This window comes from Gavia stellata, chromosome 21 (genome assembly GCF_030936135.1).
Source record: "Gavia stellata isolate bGavSte3 chromosome 21, bGavSte3.hap2, whole genome shotgun sequence".
Taxonomy (NCBI): Eukaryota; Metazoa; Chordata; class Aves; order Gaviiformes; family Gaviidae; genus Gavia; species Gavia stellata.
In genome coordinates, this window is record NC_082614.1 from 12655341 (window position 1) to 12680490 (window position 25150).

At 48.2% G+C, this 25150-nt stretch overlaps 1 protein-coding gene across 2 annotated transcripts; it reads right to left on the bottom strand.

The window, feature by feature from the left end:
* Positions 1-10173: 10173 nt before the first annotated feature.
* On the bottom strand, positions 10174-24445 carry RFLNA (refilin A). 2 transcript variants are annotated; one of them, XM_059827871.1, is made up of 3 exons: positions 24114-24445; positions 12725-12834; positions 10174-10507 (listed from the first exon to the last, which is right to left on the bottom strand). In XM_059827871.1, the coding sequence occupies exons 1-3, from the start codon at positions 24321-24323 to the stop codon at positions 10174-10176; spliced, it is 654 nt and encodes a 217-aa protein (XP_059683854.1). In that variant the 5' UTR covers positions 24324-24445. The 2 variants fall into 2 exon arrangements, with proteins under 2 accessions (XP_059683854.1, XP_059683853.1); XM_059827870.1 differs by having other exon boundaries at positions 24132-24323.
* Positions 24446-25150: the final 705 nt, after the last annotated feature.

Below are 25150 nucleotides of genomic sequence, written 5' to 3' on the forward strand. Positions count from 1 at the left end.
TGGCTGGAAGAGCCTTGTTGGAAACAGGCTCAAAGGAAGCAGGGTTTCTCCTGCACCCCAGTTTCCTGGGGGCCCTCGGGAGATGGGGCTGCAGCCAGCACGGGGGGCACAGGCACGGGCGAGGGGTCCCCTGCTGCTAAGCAGCCCTCTTCCCTTCGCTCTCCAAAAATCTCCCAACAGCAAGTATGGCTTTACCCAGCCACCCACTTCTCCAGGGCTCTTGGCTACCTGCTGTCCCCGGGTCGGTGACCGCTCTCCCCGAGCTGGTGGCATCCGCAGGAAAAGTCGTCCCCATCACTGAGCTGACAGGTCCCTTCTGGACCAATTTCCTATTGGGTTTCGTATCAAGATGTGGAGATGGAGGACGCTGTGTGAGGGGCAAGGCTGCTCTCCAGATGTTCTTTTTCACCATTAGGCAGTGTTTAAAAATATATGTGATTTTTTTCACCCCCTTTCTGAGTGCATATACAGGAGAGACCTTCGGAGGGGTGAGCGGCAGGGGAAGGGTAGGGGAGGGCAGCAGGACCTTCCCCCAGGTCAGCTGCTCCTCTGGAAATGACGCTTTTCCAGAAAGTGCTGAGCTGGGCACTTTGCAGCCAGTTTTGCTGGGCTGCGGCACAGCATCGCGTGGCCGGCTAGCGGAGCTGGGCTCCAACGGGTCCCCGTGATCTGGTGCCAAGCCTGGAGGCCTTCAAAACACGTGGCTCATTAACAGTGAGCTTCAGCTATGGCTGGGGCTCACACAGAGGGTTGGTGCTGCCAAAATGTTTACAAGTCCCAGAGGACTCGGAAAGGGCCCAAGCTGCAAAGTTCAAGGGCAGACCCGGAGGCAGAGCAGTGCCGTGCTTAGCAGAGTACCCCAAGCCTCAAGTGCCGCTCCGTTGTTCCCTGCTCCACTCTGCCTTCACTTCATTTTGATAACAGGCTCAGGTTAGAGCTGTAAGGATGTTCAACTCCTCTCCCGGACACTAGTTAGGGTTCTGTGGGGCTCTGGGTGCTATATCTCCTCTGGTTCAATCTATATTCCAGGGTAAAGCCCATGCTCAGTCAGCCAAGGATGCTCTAAGAGGCCTGAGCTGCTGCCAGACCATAATGCCTCACTGGAAGCTGGACCTGAAGCTAAAAGCCCAGCTCTGCACCTCCAAGGCCATCCTACTTGGCCACAACAGGTCGGTAGGTCCGTAACACAATGAAGTGCATCATCTCCCAGCCAGCCACAGGCACTGGGGATGTCTGGGCTTAAACCTGTCCCCGGCGTCGGGCGGCCGAGCCGTGCTCTTCAGCAGCTGCAATGAATGTCCTGGAAGTGCAGGCGCTAAAAAAAAAACCTGTCGGAAGCACAGCAAAAACCCATCTGTGAGTGGAAGAGGTCAAAGACGAATACAAAGGCTTTTATTTCCTGAGGCATTTGTCAGCAAGACAAATTATTATTTTTTTTTAAATTTGCTGCGTTTTCCTAGCTGGCCTCCCACACAAACACCAAATGGACTTTCACTAGCACAAGCAGGGTGTTGGCTTGTGTCCTTTGTAATCCAACGCTTGAGGACTCAGACGGGGAATCGGCTGGTTCACTGTTTATTATCAGTAAGTGGGGCATATTTAAAGGAAATGGGCATATTTCAACACTACCTCTATAACTAGTTTATTGCTGGCGTGTTCCTCTCTTGCCCTTATTATTTATATTGAAAATGATAAATGAGGGATTGATGGTTCTAGCTGGTTTATGAATAATCAGGTTATTTCACTGTAAAGCCCCAGGGGAAGGTAATGTTTCTACAATCCTCCATCAAAAAGAATGCAGTTTGCACTCGTGTGTGTTGCTTATTCCTCCACTGCTTTGCACTTGGTGTATTTTTGCACCCTCCCTCTGCAAGTCTGCATATCCTCACACGCTCCCACTGCACATCCCAGTGCCAGCACAGGTTTCCCGGTCCGCGCAGCCCCTTGGCATCGTCACCCACAGCCATGCACGGGGTGTTTGGAGCAGTTCGCTCTCCAGTGCCGGAGGTGATGGGTGTCTCGGTGGCCCGTGGTGGGAGGCTGCATGGCCAGGGCACAAGCCAGGTGCTCTGGGGAGGTGCACAGAGGGCCCCAACTGCAGCAGTTAGCTTGGAAGAAGCCCTGATCCCGTTTGTATTTCAAGGAGCTGCAAATAGCTGCTGGTCTCAGGATTCGCTTGTGAGACAGGAAGAGCCCCGGGAAGGTGATTTGAATGTTTATGTATATAGAAATGTCTAATCACCGGGCTCAGAACAAGCTCAGGAAGGGAATCTGGAGGTGGTTAGCTGGAGAGGAGGATATTTTTATGCTAGAAATGTGCTGTCCGCCTGTTTGCAGGGTAGGAAGGATACGACGAGAATCAAAGACTTGGCAGGATGAGCATTTTCATCCTTGTAGAAGCAAACTCCCCGTCTGTCTTGGACTCCGACGTGTGGAACTGTTTAGATCCAACATCATTATTAGAAGCAGAAAATAGAGCTCATAAAACTCCCTCCTTACGCCCCAAAAAAGCAATTCCAGGACCCTCTATCCTACTTGCGAACAAGCCATTCCTGCATTAATTTCCCTGCTGTGGCTGGGCACATTGCCAGGGGAAGGGGACTCGGTGCTTCTTCGGCAGAAGCTGTGCAGCCCTGGGGCAGGTCCTTGCTCCTCTCCTGTGTAAGCAGACCAGGGGATTTAGAAACAGGCAGGAGAGCTGGGGATGATTAATGTGGTGGCAAACCTGCGTGGCCAAGCCACATTCTGTCTGAGCCACAGGGTAACCGCAGAGGCTGCATCTGCGGTGGGAATCGCTCCCCCAAGCAATGGGTTGAAAATCAGCACTAGATACACGTCTTACCATGGCTGGGCAGATACTGCAGAGAGCGGTTGGGAGTGCCAGCCGGGGAAGCCACCATCCCACCACCGGACCAAGCATCCAGAGGCCCATGCAGCCAATCCAGGGGCTCAACTGCCGAAGCTAAGGTGCCCCCTGAGGCACTGAACCTGCATCACGGGACAAGAGGAGGTCGCAGAGCTGCATCTAGAGCATCTCAGGTGAGTTCAGTCATCCTGGGATGGCTGCTCTGGGAGGTAGTTGTGGAGCCACAGGTTCAGCTGCTCTGGGGACAAAAGGACCTCGAGGCGTATCTGCTGTGACAGACTCCCATCCCACCTCTGCTCCCCACAGAGATGGCCTAAGTGACAGCTCAGTGTCCTGTGCCAGAGGAGATGCAGTTCATGCGGGTGGCCATGCTATGCATCAGTCCAGACATGCTGCTGGTGCTTCCTTTGCATGGGCATAGATCTGTGACATTTTTGAGGACAATATAACTTTCCTGCTGCTTGGCATTGCCTAGATCTTCTGAAGACACTTCTGCAGGTCCAGGCTGTGACATTGCCATCTGCTGAGCACAAGGAACAGAGATGAAGCCCAAGCTCTTGTACATGGTAGTTTCAAGCTGATGGCTTGGCAGCAGGGGGAAGTTTTTACTGCTCCAATATCAGGTAAGGTTCTTTCTCTGGCAAATCCCTCTGTTGTTTGTTGACTGTACATAGCTGTGGAATGAAATTTGTTAAAGGCAACCCTTGTTCCCTTACAGCTCTGCTTTGTTCAGTGGAATGAGGATCCCAGTATGTGGGGTTTTATTATTATTTAATTTGTAGCTGCCCATTATCAGCAACTTATTTTAGGTGAGGCTTTTGGCATTTTACACTCAGCATTCTTGCTGTATGTAAAACCAGCTTAAACCTTTCCTTCTGTTCATAAAGGCATCTAGTCTAAATTCAAAGTCCATCCATTATAACTTCAGCACCTTGTAATCCCTCAGAGATATGTGCAATGACTCTCTGAAATATCCCAGGAGCAAAACTAATACCGAGCATCATCTGCTTAAATTTACAACATCCAAATGGCACAGTAAAAGCCACTAGCTTAGGGGTTAGCTCATCTGAGCGCACTTGCCAAAACACATATCCTGCATCTAACACTGCTTTTGCTGCTGAGGATTTAGCTGCCACCTCAGGAATCTTCATTGGACGGCATTCACGTTTTATGGTTTTATTTAAGTAACAGGAGTGGATGCACATGTCCTTCATCTGGCGTTTGGGTTTCAACCACTGAACTCGCCCAGTCTGTACATCCCATCCCCTGCCTTCTCCATGTTGTTGCATTTCCTCAGGTGCTTGAGCATGAGCACGTCTCCCATCCTTCAGCCTAGGAGGAGTTCAGCTGGGATTTGTGTCAAAAAACTTGGGATGAGGACACGGGCACTTCCCGTGCACCTGAAGCAAGCCTCTTGCGTAACATGGCTTTCCTTCTCCTTTCCATTCCTCGGAGTTTAATAGCCATTTTCGTCCAAGCCTATTGACTTCATCCCTATAAATCCCGGTATGATTTTTCCATTAGGATTAGTGTCAGATTCTCCCTGCAGACATCTTAGGTCTTGGAAGACAGCTGAGCGCTCTACTAATAGCTGGCTGGCGAGCCTGAGGCATTTACAGCAATGGCTTTAAAACACACTTCATGGCTAGGCAGGGTTTTAGCCCTGATGCAACCCATCTGCCTTCATGATTTGGAAAGCCAAGACGTAGCAGGGGTCCTAATACCGTACTAGGATGTGGATACCTAGATATGAAATAAGCATTATGTTGCTTCTTCCTGCCCTTCAAGGCCATGGAAAAGCTGGGAGAAGAATTATATAGATTGAACACCAGGGCTTCATAGCTGGGTAGAACAAGATCAAGCAGGAAGAGGGAAATTTAGGGTGAAGAAATGGTAACACTGCCTCTGTAGGAAGAGTGAGTTTTGTGCCCTTTGCTTGAGCTATTTCAACTTTCCTTGGGCATATGTAACAGAGCAGGTTTTACACATCTGAAACCACAGCTTCCTGACCACGGGGAGCTGGGCTGAATCCCATGGGTGAGGGAGGGAGACACCAAAAACATTCCCTCTGGATGGGAAAGGGGCATTAGGGACCAAGTAAATGGGTAAGAAAGAGGAAGGAAACTCCAGATACATCAGCATGACAGTTTGAGCATTTTATTACGATATATAAATTTTGTATTCTTAAATTACTCTCTATGAGTTGAACAGGAAGGGATTATTGTGGAGGGGGGAATATACAAAAATAAAAGGATATTGTGAACTACTGCATCACCACATATACAACAGTAAAGTACTTTACAAGCACTTAGAGAATCAGACTTACAAAAATAAAAATATGACACATCCTTATGCATTTCCACCAGTAATATGTTCTTTTCTTCCTTCTCTAACCTTCAAACACCTTTTGGCCCCTTCTTCAGGTCACGATTCACATGGTAGGATACTTTGCTCATTCTGATTGCCATCACAGTATCTGAAAAGAAAATAGTGCCTCCCAAGACTTATAAAATACAATGGTTATCAGAGAGCTTTAGGGGAGATATTCAGAACAAATCAATTTATGAGTGACAGGGTGATCCTCTGGGACCAGAGTTTATCTGGCAGTAGAAATGTGAATATCCCACAACAAGATCCACCATTCCCTATGAAGTGTTACCCCATCTCCACACAGAGACAGCTCTGTGCATCTGTGCTTGATACACAGAGTCCCCCACAAGCCTGAGGAACACTGATGCTCACAGACTTCAGCGGGACTGAGTAACTCTGACAGGGGATGGATCTGATTTTGTTTCAGCTCTAAAGAAGGCAAGGATGCTCCTCCTTACAGAAAAAAGGCAGGTTAAAACTACAATGGCTAAGTATCCTAGCTCACAGTGTTCACACACAGAACCATCTGCCTCTAGATCAGATTCACGCAGCCTTTAGTCCTCAGTTTGCTCTACAAAGTCTTTTTCTCATTAGCCTTCTAGTGACCTTTCCCATTTTTTTAAGACACACTCAACATAAATAGTAAATAGCATTCACTTCTCTGACCAGCAGCTCACTCAAACACTGCTATCAACACCCAAACGTCATTTCATCATTCCCAGAAAGTATGCACCTAGGGTGCGAATCTGTCTGTATTTCACATTGAGAAAAGTAGAGCTGGCTTAGGAAAAAAAAAAAAATTAAAGATGAAAGAAGCAGTAAATTGTTTTGGTCGAAGTAACTCTCTGCATCTTGTGCAAAGTATTCCGCAGATTCTGAAAGGTCAATATTTAGCTAGGGTTCCCTCTTTCTGGCCCCAAACGCAATGACAGCAATGCAGGCAGACCAGACACAAGCAAGCTCTGTTGCGTTCAGGGGCAAAACAACCACAGGAATGAAGGGGATGAAGGGCAAATCTCACACCTTTGAGATAGATAGTGACTTTCCATATTGAAAAAAACAACCTTCCCCTCCCCAAAACAGATGCCTTCTGAGAAAGTTTCTGATCTCAAAGATAACTATCAACAGAAAATGATTCCTGAAGGCAGAGTCTGACTTCACCTATCAGGATTACAGGACTGTGGCCAACAGGCACATTAAGATCCTGGGCAGAAATCATGTAGCCACAGTCCCAGCTGCTCAAGGAAACTCACCTTTTTAAAGCAGTATTTCCATGGTCTAAATTTATCATTTATATCTTTGAGAAAACATACATGAAGAAAGATCTGTTGGTTGAGATGAATAATGCTCCATTTAAAAGAAAAACACCTCTCTAGTGGGACTAATCGTTCTTTTTAGATGTACAAACATACTACAGGTAAGGCACTTCTTGGCTGCTGGGAGCAATTCTTAATTGGCAACACACAAACACAAAATTCAGTTTCTGGTGTTCAAACAAAACAAAAAAAATCATTGCTTTTCCCATGAGCAAGGTGAACTTTGGCTCTTCTACCACCACCTAACCCAGACACAGGGACAGGAGCAATAGGGACAGAGGGTGGGCAGGCAAGGTGAGATCTACGTCCACATGAGGGTGAAGACCTGACCCTCTGTGGTTTTCTTGTGCTCAGGAAAAACAAAGTCCCTTTCCAATGCCAGCTTTCACTGAGAAGAAAAGCAGCTTGTGATGGGCCTATGGGAGACATCATGTAAGAAGCTATTTTTCAAAAATTTCTACAGATCTCAGGCACTTGGCAATGTCACAGCTTGGATGTGGTCCAGGGTGGTAGCCCATCGTGGCCTGTCCATGGCTACGCAGCTCAAAGTGTGTTCGACAGCCGAGAAACCCAAGCTGCTGGCTGCCTTTTTTTTCCTGACATGGCAAAACCAGAAAAGCTGCTTAAGCTCAACAGAGCAGGAGCATGTTAGGTCATTCCTAGTCTATTTGCAGAGAAAACAAAGCATGAAGCTTCAAAGAGGCCTGGCCTGGACGTGTGGGGACCCTACAGTGCCAAGGATGCAGCCCTCCATTGCACCCTCCCGGGGGTTACACTGACCTGTGAGACTTTGCCTTAGCAGCCCCTGTCCCTGCGTGGTGAAAACCCAGGCTGTGGTTCAGGTCTCTCCACTGGATTTGTATTCGCACACCAGTTTTTTGGCTTTTTTAAAATTCTTTTCTTCTGCTGCGGCCAATGTTTAGGAAGCAGAACTAACAGTGCACAAAGTGGGCAAAAGCCTGCAGCTGGCCACGATAAAAGAGGTTTTCTGGGGAAAACCTGTCCTGCTTAAAGACCAGCATGATCAAAAACTGCAGCTTTGTGTTTGGAGCAGGGGAATAATCCAACTGTTAAGAGGAGGAAAGCCTGATGTATGGCCAGAATAGGGAGTCTCTGGCATCCCTTCGGTTTAGAGGTCAGCCTGTCTCCATGCTTGTTCAGTGGAAGTGCTTGCAATCTAATCTGTCATCACACAGGGATCTCCTGGGTATGAGAATTGGCCCTGCTTTTGAACCTGGATTACACTGTTGCTCGGCCTGGAAACCTACCCCCTTTGCTACAGACTGTCACAGGTGCATGGCAAGAGTCCTCCAGAGCCTTCACGATGTACCCAGGAAGGCAGATGAGTATTTCCACTGGTCATATGGCTCGCTCACCAGCACTTGGCGAAACAGGATAGACCTCAAGATGAGCTAGCAAGTAAATGCATCACCAACTTGCATTGCACGGGGACCACATTCATCCTAGCTTCAACTGCCCTGCTGCCTAAGCTAACTCCGCAGCACTCATGTTTGCCAGAGCTCTGGGGAGAAGGGTTGCTTCAGGCATAATAATCCCTTTGGAGGCAGATGTTGCTTTTCCAGGCTTTGATGCTGACAGCCAGTGACAGCAAAATCTGGCCAATAACAAATATAATCCTTGTTTCTGTGCTGCTGAAAAGAATTCAACAGTAGGTGGAAGCCTTGGAAATCCTTTGAGAGATTTCTCCCTGCCACGTCCTAAGTCCCAAACAGAGAGACAGAGTCCATCACTGCCATAGCACACATCTTTCAGTACTAATGATGCTTCAGCTGTCAGGATTTAAGTTTGTATATAAAGACCTTATATTTACCTCTGGTGGAAAAACTGTGCTTAATTTTAAACAAGAGAACTCTGTTTCATAAAGGTCACAGTTCTGGTCACATTTACCAATTGCCTTTTGAAACTGATGGAAAAAGTTTCTTTGTAAGTCACTATTGAATTTTATTATTTTTTTAAGTTTTTCAGATTTTTTTTTTTTTATCTCTGTGGGTTTGTGCGTCAACTGTTCTGGGCAATCAACTACGTCTTGTTGACATTGTTAATAGGTTTTCTGACTTGGCTGCTTAGTTGTGTTCTGAAGTAACTCAATCACACTTGCAGCAAGTCAGGAACAAAATGGAAAGTTTAGAAGAGGGAAAGCTAGAAATTAATTTCCGGAGCTCTGTGGTTATTTTCTAAGTCTGGGTTCTTCTGAGCAGCATGCAAAAATTCTTGGTAAGATTTGTGGAGACAATTCCATGCCATTTTCAAAGATTACATGTTTGTGCGAATCCAGGCTCTTGCAGATTTTCAGCAAGCTACCAAAATGAAGAGATACCAGGAGATGTGTGTAATTCATGAGTGGGGAATGGTTTACCTTAGGATGGCTGTAGTGACTCCTGCTCTCTCAGTGTTTCTTGATCCTTTTGCAGAGGCAGCTCAGCTGTTCGTGAAGTACCTGTTGAATTGCCTGTCTGATTAAGGAAAACTGGGACAGATTAGGGCTCTTCAATACTTCAAGCTCTACACTGAGAAAGTTTGGCTGCTCCTCCACAGTCAGCAAAGCTGTCCATGCCACAGGTATGGAAACGATTGAGAGGGTGAGCAAGCTTGCTTGTGAGTTAACCCTGCACTGGCTTCTTTGAAGCTAGATAGAATCTTCCTGTACCACATTCCTCTCTGCAATACAGCCATACCCTGAAACTCAAAAGGGTTGCAAGTGCATAAAGATCCCTGTAAACTGGGTGTTCGAGACAATGAACAGATGGCACACTTGGACTGACAGTACTTTTGAAAAAGGGCACTGGGCTCCTAAATCCCTTGGACACTTTTAGAAAATAGCCCTTCCACTATTCATTTCCTCAGTCTCCCCTGCATACTCTTGGCTGGGCTCACAGAAGAGGTGGCTATGCATCAGGGTAGGCCTTTCTCCCATCTCCCAGTTGTGCCGTGCTTGCTATGGCATGTAAACATCTAGTTGCTAGCAAGAGCACCGTGTGCCTGTTTTCTTCCTTTTTCTTGGCGACAGTCCCCACTCCTCCCAGTAAGTTAGGCCTGAGGTTACTGCAGTGGTGTAATATTGCAGCTATCTCCCAGATGAGCTGTTGGAGCAAGATGTGATGCATTGATACAAATAACCGCCTCCTCTGCATTTAAACTCTAAGAGACCTGGCTTGGTGTATGCTGGGCAGGCTGGATGCTGACTCTGCAGTTGGTCTTCCCTTTGCAGAGATCAAAATAGCTCTGAAGGTTACATGGAGTCTCACCTGTATGTGCTAGATGAGACCTACAGAGCTCACAAGGCAGCACTCTACTATGGGTAATAGGGTCCTTTGTCATCTTGATTTCATCTAAACACAAGTCAAAAATAGATATGCTTGGAAAAAAACAAAAATAAAATCCAGATCATGAATGTCAGGAACGTCGCAAAATACAAGCCAGCCTTTCACTGATCAAAACCATCCCATGCCCTGCAAGCCTCCTCCCAGCCAGTTCAGCCTCACGCAAGACGACGTGTTCTCCAGCCATTAATATTCAGTTGCCATCAATGAAGGCCCAGCCAGAGACCCAGCAAAGGCCACAGCCTCCTTTAGGTCACAAGGTTGCCAGCGGCAGGGCGGATCAGAGGGTCTCGCTGTAGATGACGCAAGGGCTGGTTTCCTCGCAGAGTTCCAGCTGCACGCTGGAAGCAAACCAACGCTTGGCACAACCCAAGCTGTAGTTGAGGGTGGTCCGGTAAATGTTCTTGGCACGCTTAGGAAAAATGATGGTCGTGCTCTGAAACCTCAGTGGCTTCTGGCGGGGCTCAAAGATCAGCTGGGACTTGTAGTTCCGCCAGGTGCAATTGGGAGCAGCAATGACTGTCTCACTGTAGGTGGTGACGGTGGGGATGGGGCCGTAGAAGATGTCATCCCGATAATGCTTCTCGGAGTCGTACTTCACCTCAGAATTGCACCTACAGAGGACAGCAAGGTATCAGAAACACAGCCCAGGCAGCAAAGGAGAGAAGACAGGCAGGACTCTTCTCTAACCATTTGGAGCTGGGAACTTTTATGACCTCTTACAGCACTGGGACAGATGCAAACCGTATAATGCAAACTAGAGGGCCAAGAGGACTCCATCCTGCTGGCGCATCTTGGTGGAGCCCCACCTTGCTGTGAAGCCATCTCAGCATTTCTGCAGTGCATGTCCACAGAGGACCAAGCCTGCCTAGTCATGCCAGGGCAGAAAGGACCTTGTTGCACAGGCTCCAAGTATCCTGTTTCTTCCTCTGATTTCTTCCATGAGCCCCACTGGGGCTTCAGCTCAATCCTGAGAGCTACACTGGAGGCTAACACCCTGTTAGCAAAAGACAGCAAGACGTGGTGAAATCCCTCAGCTGGGGTAGGTCAGAGGCTGAGGAATGAACATTCATCCAGAGACTGCGCAGGAAAAGCTTAAAATCCCAGGAAAAGTCTTGATCCAGCCTTTTCCCAAGCATTTTTAACAAGCACAGCCATGCAGCATCAACTTGAAATGCTGTGGGCCCCTGTGGAACAGAGGTTCCCTGATCATTGACTCACTATAGGTCTCACCACACTCTCTACTACTAGTGTGAGGCTTGGGGGGTGTCACTGCACCAGTGACCAGGCTGAATAGATGCTGCTGGTGGACCATGGGCATGGGATGTCACACTGGGGTCAGGGGGAACCTACTTCCCATCACAGTATGCCTGCTGCTGCTTTCACAGGCCCTGTTGTCCATGCAAGCTCTGTCTTGGCAGGAAAACGCTGCCATAAATAAGGTTTTCATAGATGGCAGAAGCATGGTGTAACGGACACTTGTCGAGCTGTCAAGGCTGTGTGTTTGTCTTTTTTTCTTTATATTGCCCTGCCATCAGAGCAGAAAGAGACACCCAAGCAAACCAAAATCAGGGTGCTGGGAGATGAGGGGCGAGGTTGCTTGTTGGGGCCTACAGAAAATCCAAGCAATGGTCAAATAGCAGGTGGAGCAAAGAGATGCTATGGGCTATGGCTGTGCACTATCCAAGCCATCGGTCTCAAAGGAAGTGGCCACATTAACAGTCATCAGGTGAAGAACCCACAAAATGTGGGATGTCACTGCCTCGCCTGTTTTCTGCAGGCCTCCAGAAGGGATGTATGGACTCGAGGCCATGTAACGGGCTTTTCCTAGAATCCCTGGCCATGGGGAGCAGCAGGACTTTCACTTGTTTTCCCCACTCCCCAAATGTTCCTCTGGCAATCAGCAGCCAAGGAATGTGCAGCTCCACGTAAAAAAGATTAAAAGCTGGGTGTGTGCTTGTCATTACCTCCACCCGGAGGGGGGTTGACTGATTGTGCACTGCATGTAATCTGAGCTGCTGTAATGTATTTTGCACAGCTAGGGTGTAAGCAAGTCATTCAGCGCACATAAAACAAGACTCCAATGTAATCACCATAAAAACATGCCCGCTGGCAGTTCCTCAGCAAGCAGAGATTTACTGGGGTACATTTCCAGAGAGACTTTTGCATAGGTTGAGGGGGTGGGAAGTGGGTTTACAGTCCTCCCACCGTCCCTGCCCCAAGCTGTGTGTAACTGCTCCACGCTGTTTGCAGAGTACATTCCACACCAGCAGAAGAGCAAAAGAAGAGCAGAGACCAACGTTTATCATGGGGCCACAGTACAAGCCCCACAGGAGGTCAGAACACCTCCATCACTGGCTTGAGGGACCACCTCCTCATGAGGAGGAGCTCATTCTGTTTCTGTGGGCTGGTCTAATGTTGGTTTCTCTGCTGCAAGAGCTAACAAAAACAGGTGCTAATTATAAGGGTGTTGCTTCTTTTGAGGATACAAGTCAGCAGGGAACAGGATGACGACCATCAGGTGACTTAGTGGAGGCCATCAAGCCTACAGATGGTAATGGTTTTCTCTCATAGCCTTGGATTTGAGCTGGCCTTGGAAGAAAAGCCCTCTTCTCTTACAACCTCCCTCCAGTTCTTGCCTCCTCCCCTCTGCCTCTGCTGCTGTCAGTGTCTTCTTACTTCAGGCATTACTCTCCCACCTGTCTCTCCCTTCCCATCAAAATAACCATGACTCCCATTTATCAATACATTTTAATTTTTTTTTTTTCAGAAGGAAAAGCACCAGGAAAGAGACAGAAAATCTTCATCTACCCACCCAATCCCGTCTGTACCTGATCTCCTGCACGGGCTCAGGGCTGACTTCAATGCTTTCTCCAAAAAACACAGGGTACATTCGAGGCCTCATCTCCAGCACAGATGGGTTCAGGAGCAGGTAAGGCATCTGCAGGGAAGAAGAGCACAGAAGTGTTGGGACACAACAGATGAGGCTGGCACGGTTCATAACGTACTGTGGCTGGGAGCTGAGCAGCCAGCCCCAGTACGTTTAGCACTAGCAGGAGACACCAGTGCCTCCAACCCTGCTGAACTCTTGTCTCCTCAGCACCCCGTGGGAGACATTGCGGGCGACAGGGTCTTTGGCAATGAGAACAGGTGACTGTGGCAGTATCAGGACCAACTTTGTTTTGTGCAAGCTAAGCTCGCCTTGCTTGTGGTCTCAGCATTATTCAGCTCCCCCTTGTAGTCCCTGTCTTTTCCAGGTTCGTAGCAAGGTCCCTGGTTAGCGGAGTGCTCATTACACCGAGGAAGGCACTATTCTCCATGCTCAAAGGGGAGGACCATGGTCAAATTGCCAAAAAACAGCCTTACGGTGGTTGGCAGAGAATGGGACCATTAACCCCCGTCCTCGCACAGACAAGTCTTGTACAGGCCTTGCATTTAAGATGCCTTGACTTTCTGATCTGCCACCTGCAGCTGTATCAACTTATAGGCTGACTTTCAGCTCCCAGGGCTGATGCGACGGAGCGGGCTGTCCTCCACCCACCAATACCACCACCCTCTCCACCTCCCTCTGCCCAGCACATCGCCCCAGGTAAGTGACTCTGCCCAGATCTCTAGCACTCCATGCTGCAGTATCTGGTCACTGAAATTTAGCCCTTCCTTTCTTGTTTCTCATAGGAATTGCAATTGTTTGGGGGTTTTCTTTAGCCCTGATGTTGCCTTCACTGTTAGGAATTAACAAGTCTGACAAAGACTCAAAGTGCACCAGCATGGAGAAGTGCTCTAAGTCTGATGTATCACAGAGATAGGCCCTAAGTCAGCTGACTTAAAGGATGCAGATCTACTTGAGTGAGATGTGTATATATATTTATATATACACACACACACATATATATACATATATGCTGAAAATAATGTATCCCTTCCAATGATCCAGCGGGGGGAAGTGGTAGACTTGCTGAAGTCTCCATGCCAAAAATGGCTGTCATGCTCCAAGGGACGTTCTAGTTAAGCATGCACAACTGAGTGTGGGGTGAGACACTGGGGCACCTTGCGGCCTCTGCAATGCAGGAAACCAATTTCAAGCCAGGACTCTTTTAATGAACGGAGCTGCTCCAATTCATGACACTGAAAACTGGATTTTTAAGACTCATTACACCCTGAAGTTACTTATTCTGACAAATTGTCACAGGCCAGCCTAGGCTCCTCTGCCCACCACAAAAATGAGTAATCCCACTTCTCTACACTGGAGTGCCCTTATACATCAGTTCCCATATATAGGGATCCTGTGCCTGGTGTCTGGACCAAGCCCAGCAGCTAATTAAGATTAATACTGTCCTCCTGGAAAAATGTCATTGTGGGTTTTGGTCCCTACCACCTCTTTTCTGTCAGCTGCAATGTAAGACACGCAGGGACATAGGATCTCTTTAAAGGAGATGGCTGGCAGCCTCTGTGCAGGGTTGAAAGGTCTCTAGATGGCCGAAGACTCATGGAGTTTTTCCACTTTCCGCCATGCATAGCCCGTATGTGCTAGAATCACAGCCATATTTTTTTCATCAGTCCCTGGGCAGTAAGATCATCTCAGGACTCACAGAATGCACTGACGGCAGCTGAGGATACAGCTCTTGTATTGACTTGCTCTTCCCATCCCACTCCTTTCCACCTTCCCCAGCACCTTCTGGTTGGGTGGTACAGGATGGAACGCTGGAGCTGTGACACAGTTCCTACTGGCAGTGCTGGGCAAGAGGTACTGCAGCTTGTGCCCTGCCCTGTATACCATTCAGGTCCCCAAATGCTCGCCAGGTCATCCCTTAGCTGGTGTTAACTGGCAAAGCTCTGTTGAGTCCACTCAATAGCATCAGCTCACACTAGTTGAGGTCTGGTTTTCTCTGGTGGCTTGGGCTTTCCGCCTTAGGCTAAGGCAAAAAATGTCATTGCTTCATCTGAATTCACCAATCCCTTCAATTCTGTGTCCCAAAGCCAAAAAGCTGTTTACTCTTTCCATACTGAAATATCCCTGCACTTTACTACTGTGTTAAACTGTAAAGTAAAATGGCCAGCCCCTCTTTTTGATTGAATATTTCTGTTCCATTGTCAAAAAAAGGACAGTATTTGCATAGGTATGGGAGGAAAAAAAAGAAAAAAAATGTTCACCCTCACTACCAAACACTGGCCAAAAGGCAAAGTTCATTCCTGGATTGCTTTCAACACTCCTGACAGGGGAGGGCAAGGGCAGCCTTTCTGGTCGTAAATATAGCTCTTTGCTTCTGAAATGTGAACTGTTTAGATCAGACAAGTCTTAGTTCACAGGAGTGCAGATCTCCAGCTTTTAACAGTGTGCATATGGCCAGAGCTCTTTCTAAAGACATCTTGCGTGTGAGGAGAGGTTCATTTTGGTGCAGGAGTCAAACACCATATGCACATGCATTCATGGGCTCTGTGAACAGCAGGCAAGCTGGCCTTTTGGGGGTTCACCTGTGAAGAGATGCAGATTGCTTTAACTGGTGAAGGAAGAAGGGCTGGGGATACGTGTCCCTCCTTCAGGAGACTGTTCTCTTTCTCTTTATACTCCCGTGGCCATACCTGACATCGCTAGCAAAACTCCAGCTGAGAACCTGCCCTCTTTTTACACTGTGCCCACTTAAGGAGACGTCTTGTCCAAAAGGCCCCAAGCTGGTCTCTGCTTGCAGATGAGGTGAGAAAATTATCATCTCTCCTCCTTCCTTTGAAAAGCTCAGCTCAGCAAAAGGTGTTTCCAACTTCCCAGATGAAGCACTGAATTTGCACAGGGCAGAAAGGTGGACCTTGTCCTGTAACATGAAGAGCAGACCTAAAGGTATGAATACCTCTTACTGGAAAATATTTGAATGTCCTATTTTTACCATGAACTTAAGCAGCTTCAGACTCTCAGCACAAAACAATGCTGACTTATAAGTGGTTTAGGCCTTTATATCCCATCCTGGAAACAACGCTGCTGACCAGGGTGCAGGTTTGCAACCGACTCTGAAGGGAAAGCCCCTGGCCCTTGAACTACCACTACCTCTTCCAACACCACCCAGATTTTTTTTGGAGGGCATCCACCCAAGTCCATGCCCAGCCCCACGCTCCTTCGTGTGATCCAACAGCCTGAGAAAGTGCATCTGGAGTGCTCTGCGCACCCTGCTCTCTTCCACGAACAGCCCTTGCGATGCTCACCTTGGCTGCGGAGGGGCAGTAGCTCTCTCTGAGTGTAACCAGCAAGTTGGTGGTTTGCTGTTTCCCCTAACAGGTAAAATAAGTCACAGCCACCAAAGACAGTTTCACACGCTAGTACTAATCCCCCAAAAAGTAGAGAGGAAGGACAGAATTGGGAAGGCCCTTCTGTCCCAGCTTCTAAACAACACGTGTTTTCAGGCCATGCTGCCAAAACTGATCACCAAACTAGATAACCAGAAAAAAGGTTGGGAGGCACCGGTCTGAGCCGCACAGGCATCCCAATGTTGTCTTACTGTGAGTTTAGCCTATGGGAGGATCTTCTTTACTTCTACTGGCCAGGGACAAATGAAGATTGGGTAAAATGGAACAGTTCTGAATTAAGCTGCTTTTCAGATCCAGTCTAGCTTGCTAGAATGCCAAATAACAAACTAACTCGGATGGATGGTAACCTTGAGCTTCTTTGCTAGATTAACATAGGAGAAATCCAGATCTCTTAACAGTTCTGCAAAGAGCACCTGTAAAGTGCAGTTTTAAAGAAGCAATTTTAAAGAAGCCATTTCAGTGCTTCCAGGCAAACAAACCTTCACACTTTGTGCCAACATATGCTGACACTAAGTATACTCTAAACATCCCTAGAGACGAGGATGCAGGAGGAGAGGTCCTTCCTGTGGCTTAGCAGGAATGTTGCTGGGGCATCTGGCCCCCAGCATTTGTACGGGAACAGGCTTCACAGCCCTCCGAGCGCCAGGGTTGCTGCTCGGTCAGAGCGTGGGCACAGAGGCAAACGCTGCCTGTTGAAATCACAAGTCCCACAGCAGGGAACAGGAAACAAGAACATGCTGCAGAAACAATACCAGTGTGCATGGAGAAACGGAGGCTGTGTCATGCATGACTGAAATAAATCAGAGTCAAAAAGTTGCCGCTGAATTTGCTGAGAGCAGAATTAAGTCTTCTCCAGGTTAGTTCTGCATGGAGTGGTGATGAGACTAGTTCCATTGTGAGTTATAGTTTACCTTGCTGTGGGCAGGGATGGGTGACAAAAGGCATTTCATAATGCATTTCATATGCTGTAAACGAGCATCAACTTCAGACCTGCAGGCTTGGCTTGATTAATTTAGAAAGCTGGAACAATTGGCTTTGGCAAGCCAAAGCCAGCAACTTCTACCACCCATCAGAGACCATTACAGATTCACACTTATCTACCATGAGTAGTACCGTGAGCTGCTGCAGGTCAGAAACCTTGAAGTCACCTGGAGGTCTGCACATGGAAGACGTAAATAACTTACAAAGCATGGTCTAAAAATAGAGATCGTCTTTAAGACCCTGCAGTGTGCTCACCAAACAAGCAACTGAATTGCTTGCACAGAGTGAAAGGGTCACTAAACAGTAAGCACAGGTTTTGCATAGCAGCAACTGAAAGGCACTTCAGATGACATTTTGTTTCACCTCCAGTGATGTTCTGAAATAGCTGCTCCTGAATCTCACCTGGAGTGGGGAAGCAAGGAACAGGGGAGACGAGCTTTCCAAAAGATTTGTCTTTGGGGCTGAAATGTTATATGCTTGGCACGTGTCAAAAGCTGGCTTTTTGGCAAGAGTTTGACTCCAGCTCCTTCCAATCTGTTTTAAGGTAAAAACAAAACAGAAATGTTCTGCCTGTCAAAAAAAATACTGACCTAATTCTTTTTCCTTCTGCACAGGAATAGTTGAAAGAAGAGGAACACTGGACGGCTGAGCTCCTTTGAGAAAATTATAATCTTTGGCTCATTTCTAACAATCACTCAGCGATCTCTGGACACCTCACAAATAAGGTGAGTTTCTTTATAACCCTGCACCACAGATGGGCTGGCGGGGAGCAGAGCTTGTTGTGCACTACTGGGGGTCACTGATGGTGAAGAGGAGAAACCCACATGCTTAGACCAGACTGTCCACAAGCGATCCACAGTCGAGGTCTGTCTATCCAAAGAACAAACCCTACGGTTGCTGTGCTGGAAGGCTACAGCTGGGACCTGATTAATCTGTCCCCAGTAACTGGAACTGTGCTGCTAACTTATCAGATGCAGCTCTGCGAAAGCCACCACAACCCTGTAATCTTTATGAAAGGAGGAGTCTGCTAATCCAGGAAGGTTGAGGAGGTGAAAGGGAAGATACTGGAGAGATCAAAAAGTGAGACCCACATGTACACGTTATGCCCCCAAAACAGAGCCAAGGTGAAAATTAAGCAGTAAATATACTATCATTTTTATTTCCTTTTCAGTACGTCGTTTTTTCAACCAGCAAAGGGTTACAGTATTATTAAAAAGTTGAAGTGATTTCTTGTTTGGCTGCATTTTTCCCTCCGTCTTAACTCCGATGCCTTTCAGGCATGTAACGGCCTGGGCAGCTAAACTCTGCTTTTTTCAAGTAGCACATAGATAAACACAGATAAAATCTCTTGCTGAACGGAATTCAATCTACAGCTAACCAACAGCACTTCCTTTATGGCGGCATACGTATTATGGGGGGCTCTTGCTTTAGGACAGATGCACGTCCTTCAGCTCCACGTCATTGTTTTCTATCTATCTGCCACAAGTGCCATCTCAGGGACAGGTTCCTGGGAGTATTTAGACCTCAGAGTTCTGAACAACAGCAAAAATAAAATAGTGGGCAGAATAATGCTATTTTACCCCTAATAATTATTTAGAGACAGTGGGCTCTGGTAAGATATATTTCGTTTTTGGTAACTTACAAGAATGGAAGCAGTTATCAAATAGTAAACAAAGATGAGGGGGAAAAAGTGCCATGAAACTGGCCTGAAATATACTGACTGTTCCCATAGCTTCCAAGTTCCAGGCAGCAAAGCAACAAAAAGGAAAGGAAATTAACGTGACTTGAAATAAATACCCCCCACCTCCAACAACCTTTTCCCCAGAGAGCAAGAAGGACCAGAACTGACTGACTCCTTTTGCTATGGTCATTATATGGAAGGCACTAAGATGTGGCATTAGGTCTCTAGGGACTGTAAGGGGAAACAGTTTTCCAAGCGTCAGAGCTACAAAAGCATACAGCTTCCCAAATTCCCAGCTCCTAACTTAGCTAGGGCATAAGCAAATCTCTCACCACGTTTTCCCACTATGGTAACATGTCAGGTCCATGAAAATGTCACTTTACTCAGCTGTTATTTACAGCTATAATGAAAGATCTGGCTGAGTTATTTGACACACATCTACATTCTCCGCTCTAGCTGATAAGAATATTTGTTTAACAGACCATTTATTTTCCCAATATCTTCACGTATTGCACATTACGAGTAATTTATACTACAGCCGGATGAGATTTTATGTGGAGGTGATAACAGTAAATGTGGACCTCAGGTAAAAAGCAAGGCTTTATTATTTCAAAGAATTACATCCTTCCTGCCTAGCTCCCTCTTCTATTTCAAGTGGGAAATGTGTGCTGCTTTGCTTATTGTCCACAGCCTTACGCAGGGACGCAATGGAAATTAAACAGCTAGAAGACACCACCCTGGATACAACCATATTTTTCAGAGTAGATGATGAGACCGCTGTGACTGTTTCCCTGATCTGCCCAGAAGGGATGTCTGTTACGGTTTGCAGGTTGAGGCCCAGAGCCATTCCCGCTCCTTCGCCGCTGGGGTTGAACCAGGGAGGAGGAGGAGTGGGTGCAGGTTCAGAACTGGACGGGGCTGAGGGACAGGTGACAGCCAGGTTGGGTTAGCCTTTGCCAGGCAGTGGACACAGGCGTGAAACTGAAACCACCACCAACCCCTGCCAGGAGAATTCCTGCAGGATTCCACCCAGTGGGAGCAGTTCAGAAGTGGGTCAGGATGCCGGGCTGCAAATGCCAACCCCTGAAGCAAGCCCTGCTGCTGTGCCAGACGGGTGCCTCGCTCCCCGCACAAGCCTGGGGCTTTCCCCAGAGCTGCTGCAACAGTACGTGGGCTTGGAGAGTCATGTCACCTGCCTCATGTGCGGGCTGCAAGATGGCTCAGGTTGGGGGTGCTGGGCCTTCCTCTCACATGTGCTTTCACTGTAGGTGTTGGCAGGTCTGGCAGTTACATATTGCCTGGAAACCCTTTGATGACCATGTTCCCCACCCAGTCCCCCCAAGACAGTCCCCCTTCCTGGAACGCTTTCAGTGTAGGATGAGATGTTGGCTCTGTGGCCCAAGGGCTCTTCAAAATGCAGTGTGTCAGGAAGAGGTGTTTTGCTTTTGTTTTGTTTTGTTTTGTTTTTTTTAGTATCAGCCATAAATCCAACAGAGTTGGCACACATGCTGACCTGGACCCCGCTGTTGGGACCATGCCTGTGAAGGCTATGCCAAGGGGCACAGTATCCTCCTCCTCCGCACTTGAGGTGAAGCTGGAATCTCCTCCCACCACACGACACTGATTCTGGCACCACAGCGTCATCCAACGCAGCTCCTGAACGTAAGTCGAAATTCCCTACATGGGGGCATTCATCTGACAGCTGATCTACTGGGATATAGTCCTACGGAAGTCAGTGCTCAGTGAGGCAGGTTGAATGCACAAATACTTAAGCCTTTCAGATAAAAACAAACTTGTTGCAGCGGCAACAGTGTTGGGAAAGGACAAGAAGTCTGCCGCTTCAAGAAGGCATGACAGATAGCTCTGCAGATGAATGTGATCCTCATCTCCCCTGACATCCATGAGGAGTTATGCTATTGAATGCAAAGCACTTATTTCAGCACAGCCCAAAAGCAGTTCTTCTAGCCTAAAACTATATCCCAGGGCAACAACAACAGGGAAAACTCTCAGCAGATCTGGCTACCTTGATGTCATTTCATTCTCTATTCCTTCCAGCAACTGCCTCTTTGTGCACATTATTAAGAGATTTATTTCATTGTATTTATGTTCCTTTTGGCCCAGCATTACACACAATGTCTAGGGAATTCAGTAACCCAAGTTCTAAGAGTCAATTTAATCACGTTTCAGATTTAAAAGGCAGAACTAGGTAAAAGTCACCTTCTATTTTCATTAGCATAGTTGCACTTAAGCACAAAACAATTGACAAATTCCCTACATGGACTTTATTTGAAGAATAAAAAGTCAATTTCTCCTGTACTGCAAGAAAAATGAAAAAAAAAAAAAAAAAGTCCCTAAATGGTGTTGAACTTGTGGTATTTATGACTCTGGCCCTAAATTGCCTTTCATATTTTCTTGGATCCCAAAGCTGTAGCCAAATTGGCTGGTTAAATGTGAATAAATGGTGCATTGTCTTTGAAACAGTCATGCTTATTAAAGAGAAGAGAGTTTACTTTTTCAGAGTCACAGTTAATAACACAAAGCAGGGAGAGCATGGATTTTACACACAAGAAAGTCTCTGATAAGGGCATGCAATCTCATTTTAGTCTGTATGGGAAGAGCTGTCCTAGAGCAGAAAAATTCTTCAACATATTTGTGAAGTTGGAGCAAAATAATGACTGCAAAAGAACGCAACTGGGTTCAGACTGGTGGTTTTGATAGGTCTGGAGCAAGGAATAGTATGAAATACTTCCCACAGTTCTGGAATGTTGTTTTCTTCACCTGACAGCAATTTATTGTAACCGTACATACTAGAATTTTGCCCATTAGTGACTGAGCTTATATATGGGTTTATAGTATTACAACACAAAGAGTGCAGGCTGCATTCCTGGCTCTGTCACGTTTATAAGCAAAACAAACACTAATATAATAGGCTATTAAAAAAAGCATGCCTTGCTGTGCAAATAGCTGCAATATTGATTTGCCAATTCTGCATGCTCTGATGAACAGCAGAGTAGTAGAGTTAAACAGAAGCACATTCATGGATTGTGTAATTGCTCATAGATCTGCAAGTCCTTGTTAAATGGCAAGATTAAAGCTAATTAGACACTGAAATTTAGAAGTATGAAGCAAGCAATGCTCTCCATATTTTTCCTGCTTTCTTAATAACAGCTGCAAGTACGGTATTTGCTGGGTGGAAATGAGAAGAAATTAAACTCTCTGTACAGTCAAATAGAGTGAAAGTTCCTATTTACTTCATTATTTTGCAGGGTACCAAACAGTCAGAGTTAAAGAGCACAGTCCTGCACCACTCCAAACAATACAGTCACATTGTTTTCATGTTAGGATCTCTGCAACCTTCTGTATCTACTAAGGGCACGGAAATATCCACGATGTACGAAACCCATAGTCTAACAGCAGGAGCCCAGGGCTACCCATGCTGTTGCAATGTGATACAAAATTTGGAAACATCTACAGTGTGAGTTCCTCTGAAATGTGTAAAATGTTCATTTATGATCAAAATAAAAAAATAACTAGAAAACTTAATTTTGCCTTGCACACATCACAGGAATAACTTTTTTCCGTAGGAGTCAGGCACTAAAACTCTCAGACCTAACAGCCCAAGAGCTGGAATAGGTTTTTCTTATGCTCTTTCATCTTCGATATCTAAGGGCTTTGTTGGGAGGAGTGGTGGCCAACTGTCATATTACTGGAATGGAGGCTGTCATATCCCCATTACGAAGTTTTGCAGACACCTCCACCCCAGCTGTTTTCTGGTCCAGCAAGCCTTCATTCATCTTCCTCACACATTTTATTTTACAAATACATAGCAACAGCCTCATCCTGCCAAATCAGAGGTGTGTGGGTAACTCTTTGTACACAAACAGTCCCATCAAGATGGCACACACGCCCAGGCATCTGCAGGTAAGGCTCCACATTTGGAACCGCAGCGTTAGTGGGTTTGAGATTTGATTTTCATAATCAACACCTCACACCCTACTCACCACAGTCTGGTGAGAAGGAGTCATTGTTCATGGGGAAGGTTTTGGCATGTTTCGGAGTAAGAGGCAGTTTTCAATACTATGTTAAAATAGCTTTAGAACTTGAGAAAGTAAACGAGGGTGTGAGAAGTAATTGCAAAATGCCTCTGCCGGGAAGAAGTCTTTGAATTGTCACTAATCCATAGGTAGATAAATTTTTCCCATGGAAAGATTTGTGCTGCGGAGTTTTTATTTTGCACAGAAGACAGTTAACTGTGTTGAATACACCTACAAATGTCTTTTATATATGTTAAAAAAAATTTTGAAAGATCCCTAGGGAAGAACTTTCATCATCCTTTAAAAAACCTCCAGCACCATTGCTTATGCTCTGAACTCTGTGTTTTAAAAACAGCTATAGCTAAGGGATAGAAATAAACAAAATAAAGCTGAATAATAGTCATAATAAATCTATGCAAATCCTACTCTAGTCAACCGCTTCACTGGCACTGCATCAGGCTAACCAAAATCTATAGTGCTACTGCCAGCCGTCTGAGCTTACAAACCACTAACCCTGCCCCGCTCGGCCAGGCAGCACCGAAACCTTTCGCGCAGCCTCATGCCACAAAACCCACCTCCACCAAAGGGCAGCGGCACACAACCTCCCCAGACCGTGTCTCCACACCGGTTCCCTGGACAGACCCTGCCCCGAGTTAATGGACTGTTTTGTGTCTCTTTCAGCCAGGGCTCCAGCAAACGTGGCTCCACGCTCCTGACAAAACAAATGCGGGATGCCGGAGCGTAGGGACAGCTGGGAGCCGGACTCCCGGGCCTCTGTCCAGATGGATGCAGCTCCAACCTTTATCTACCAGGCAGGACAGTGTCACTGAGAAGCTCTTGCACCTTTCTGTTCTTCAGGTAGGCAGGGGAACCTGTTTCAGACCTGGGTTTCCCTTGCACACCGTTCTTAAGAGTTTACCCAGCCAAACTGCCAACACTTCTGCGAGCGTATCAGAAAGCCCCCGGCCAGCATCGGGCCAGCGCCCTGCCTGGGCACACCAGCAGCGGTGCCAACGCCGGACTGCAGCCACGATGGGGCACAAGCAGCCCGGGAGAGCCCCCGTCCACCAGTGGGGCCGGCCGGGCACCGAGGGGGGACACAGCCCGGGGGCGCCCCAGTCAGTGGGCGCAGGCCCTTTCCTCGCTGCCCCCCGCTCCGGGGCTCGGCCAGCGTTCTCCCCCCCGGGGCCCGGAGAGGACGGAGCCCAGCACCCAGGGTTTGGCTCTTACCACTTTGCCGTCCTTGGCCTCCCGCCGGTGCCCCGGGGCCGGGGGGTCCACGCCACTGCTGCCCCCAGCTCGGCCCTCGCCAGGCGAGAGGGAGTAGAAAGGGGGGCTGGGGCTGGGGGGCAGCCCCGAGTCCGGGCTGTCCAGCAAGCCTTCCCGGCTCTTCTCCTTCAGGCTCTCGTCCATCCCTTGCAGCTGTAGGTGACCTACCATGTCTGGGGGGCAGCGAGGGGGCCGCAGCGGGAGAAAATCCTCCAGCGCCGCCCGCCACGGAGGGAGGGAAGGGGAAAGGAGCCCGGGGGCCCCCTCTGAGTCCCGATCGCCGCCACCAGCCTGCCGGAGCACGGCCTGAGCCTGCTGCGGGGGGGAGAGCCAGCATCAGCCGGACCGGGCTATCCCGGCCGCCTTCCCTCCACCCGGCCCCGGCGCCCTGCCCGCCCGCCCGCCCCCCGCCCGTCAGGCGGCCCCCGGGGAAGGGAAGAAAGGCGCGATCCCCCCGCCCCGGCCCCGCGGGGGATGCGGCCGTTTACGTGCAGCGGAGCCCGGGGCGGCCCCGCCAGCAGGGAGCGCTGGGCGCGCCGGGGAAGGGCGGCGAGCGGGCCGCGCTCCTCCGCAGGCTGCCGCCGTCCGCCCGCCCGCCCGTCGCCTCCCGGCGGCCCATTTATCCGGAGAGGGTGGGAGGGGAGCCGGGGAGCGCCCTCCCCTTCCCCCGGTCCCCCAGCTCTGCCCCGGCCGCACATTTTCAGGCGCTTCCCAGGCAGTGAGCGCGTTTGGCGCCGCCCGCCCGCCTTCTCCACCCCGGGCGTCGCCCCCCGAGGAGACCTGAGGCAACCCGCGCACACGGCGGTAGCCCCCGGCCTTCGGGAGAGGGGCCTCCCGACCCAGCCAGCCACCCGCCGTCACAGAGCTGCAATTTCCCTCCGCTGCTTTCCCTCACTTCTGCCTGATTTTTTCCTCAGTTCTGTCCGATTTTTTCCTCAGTTCTGTCTGATTTTTCCCTCAGTCCTGATTTTCGCCCCTCTTTCACCCCCATGCCCCCC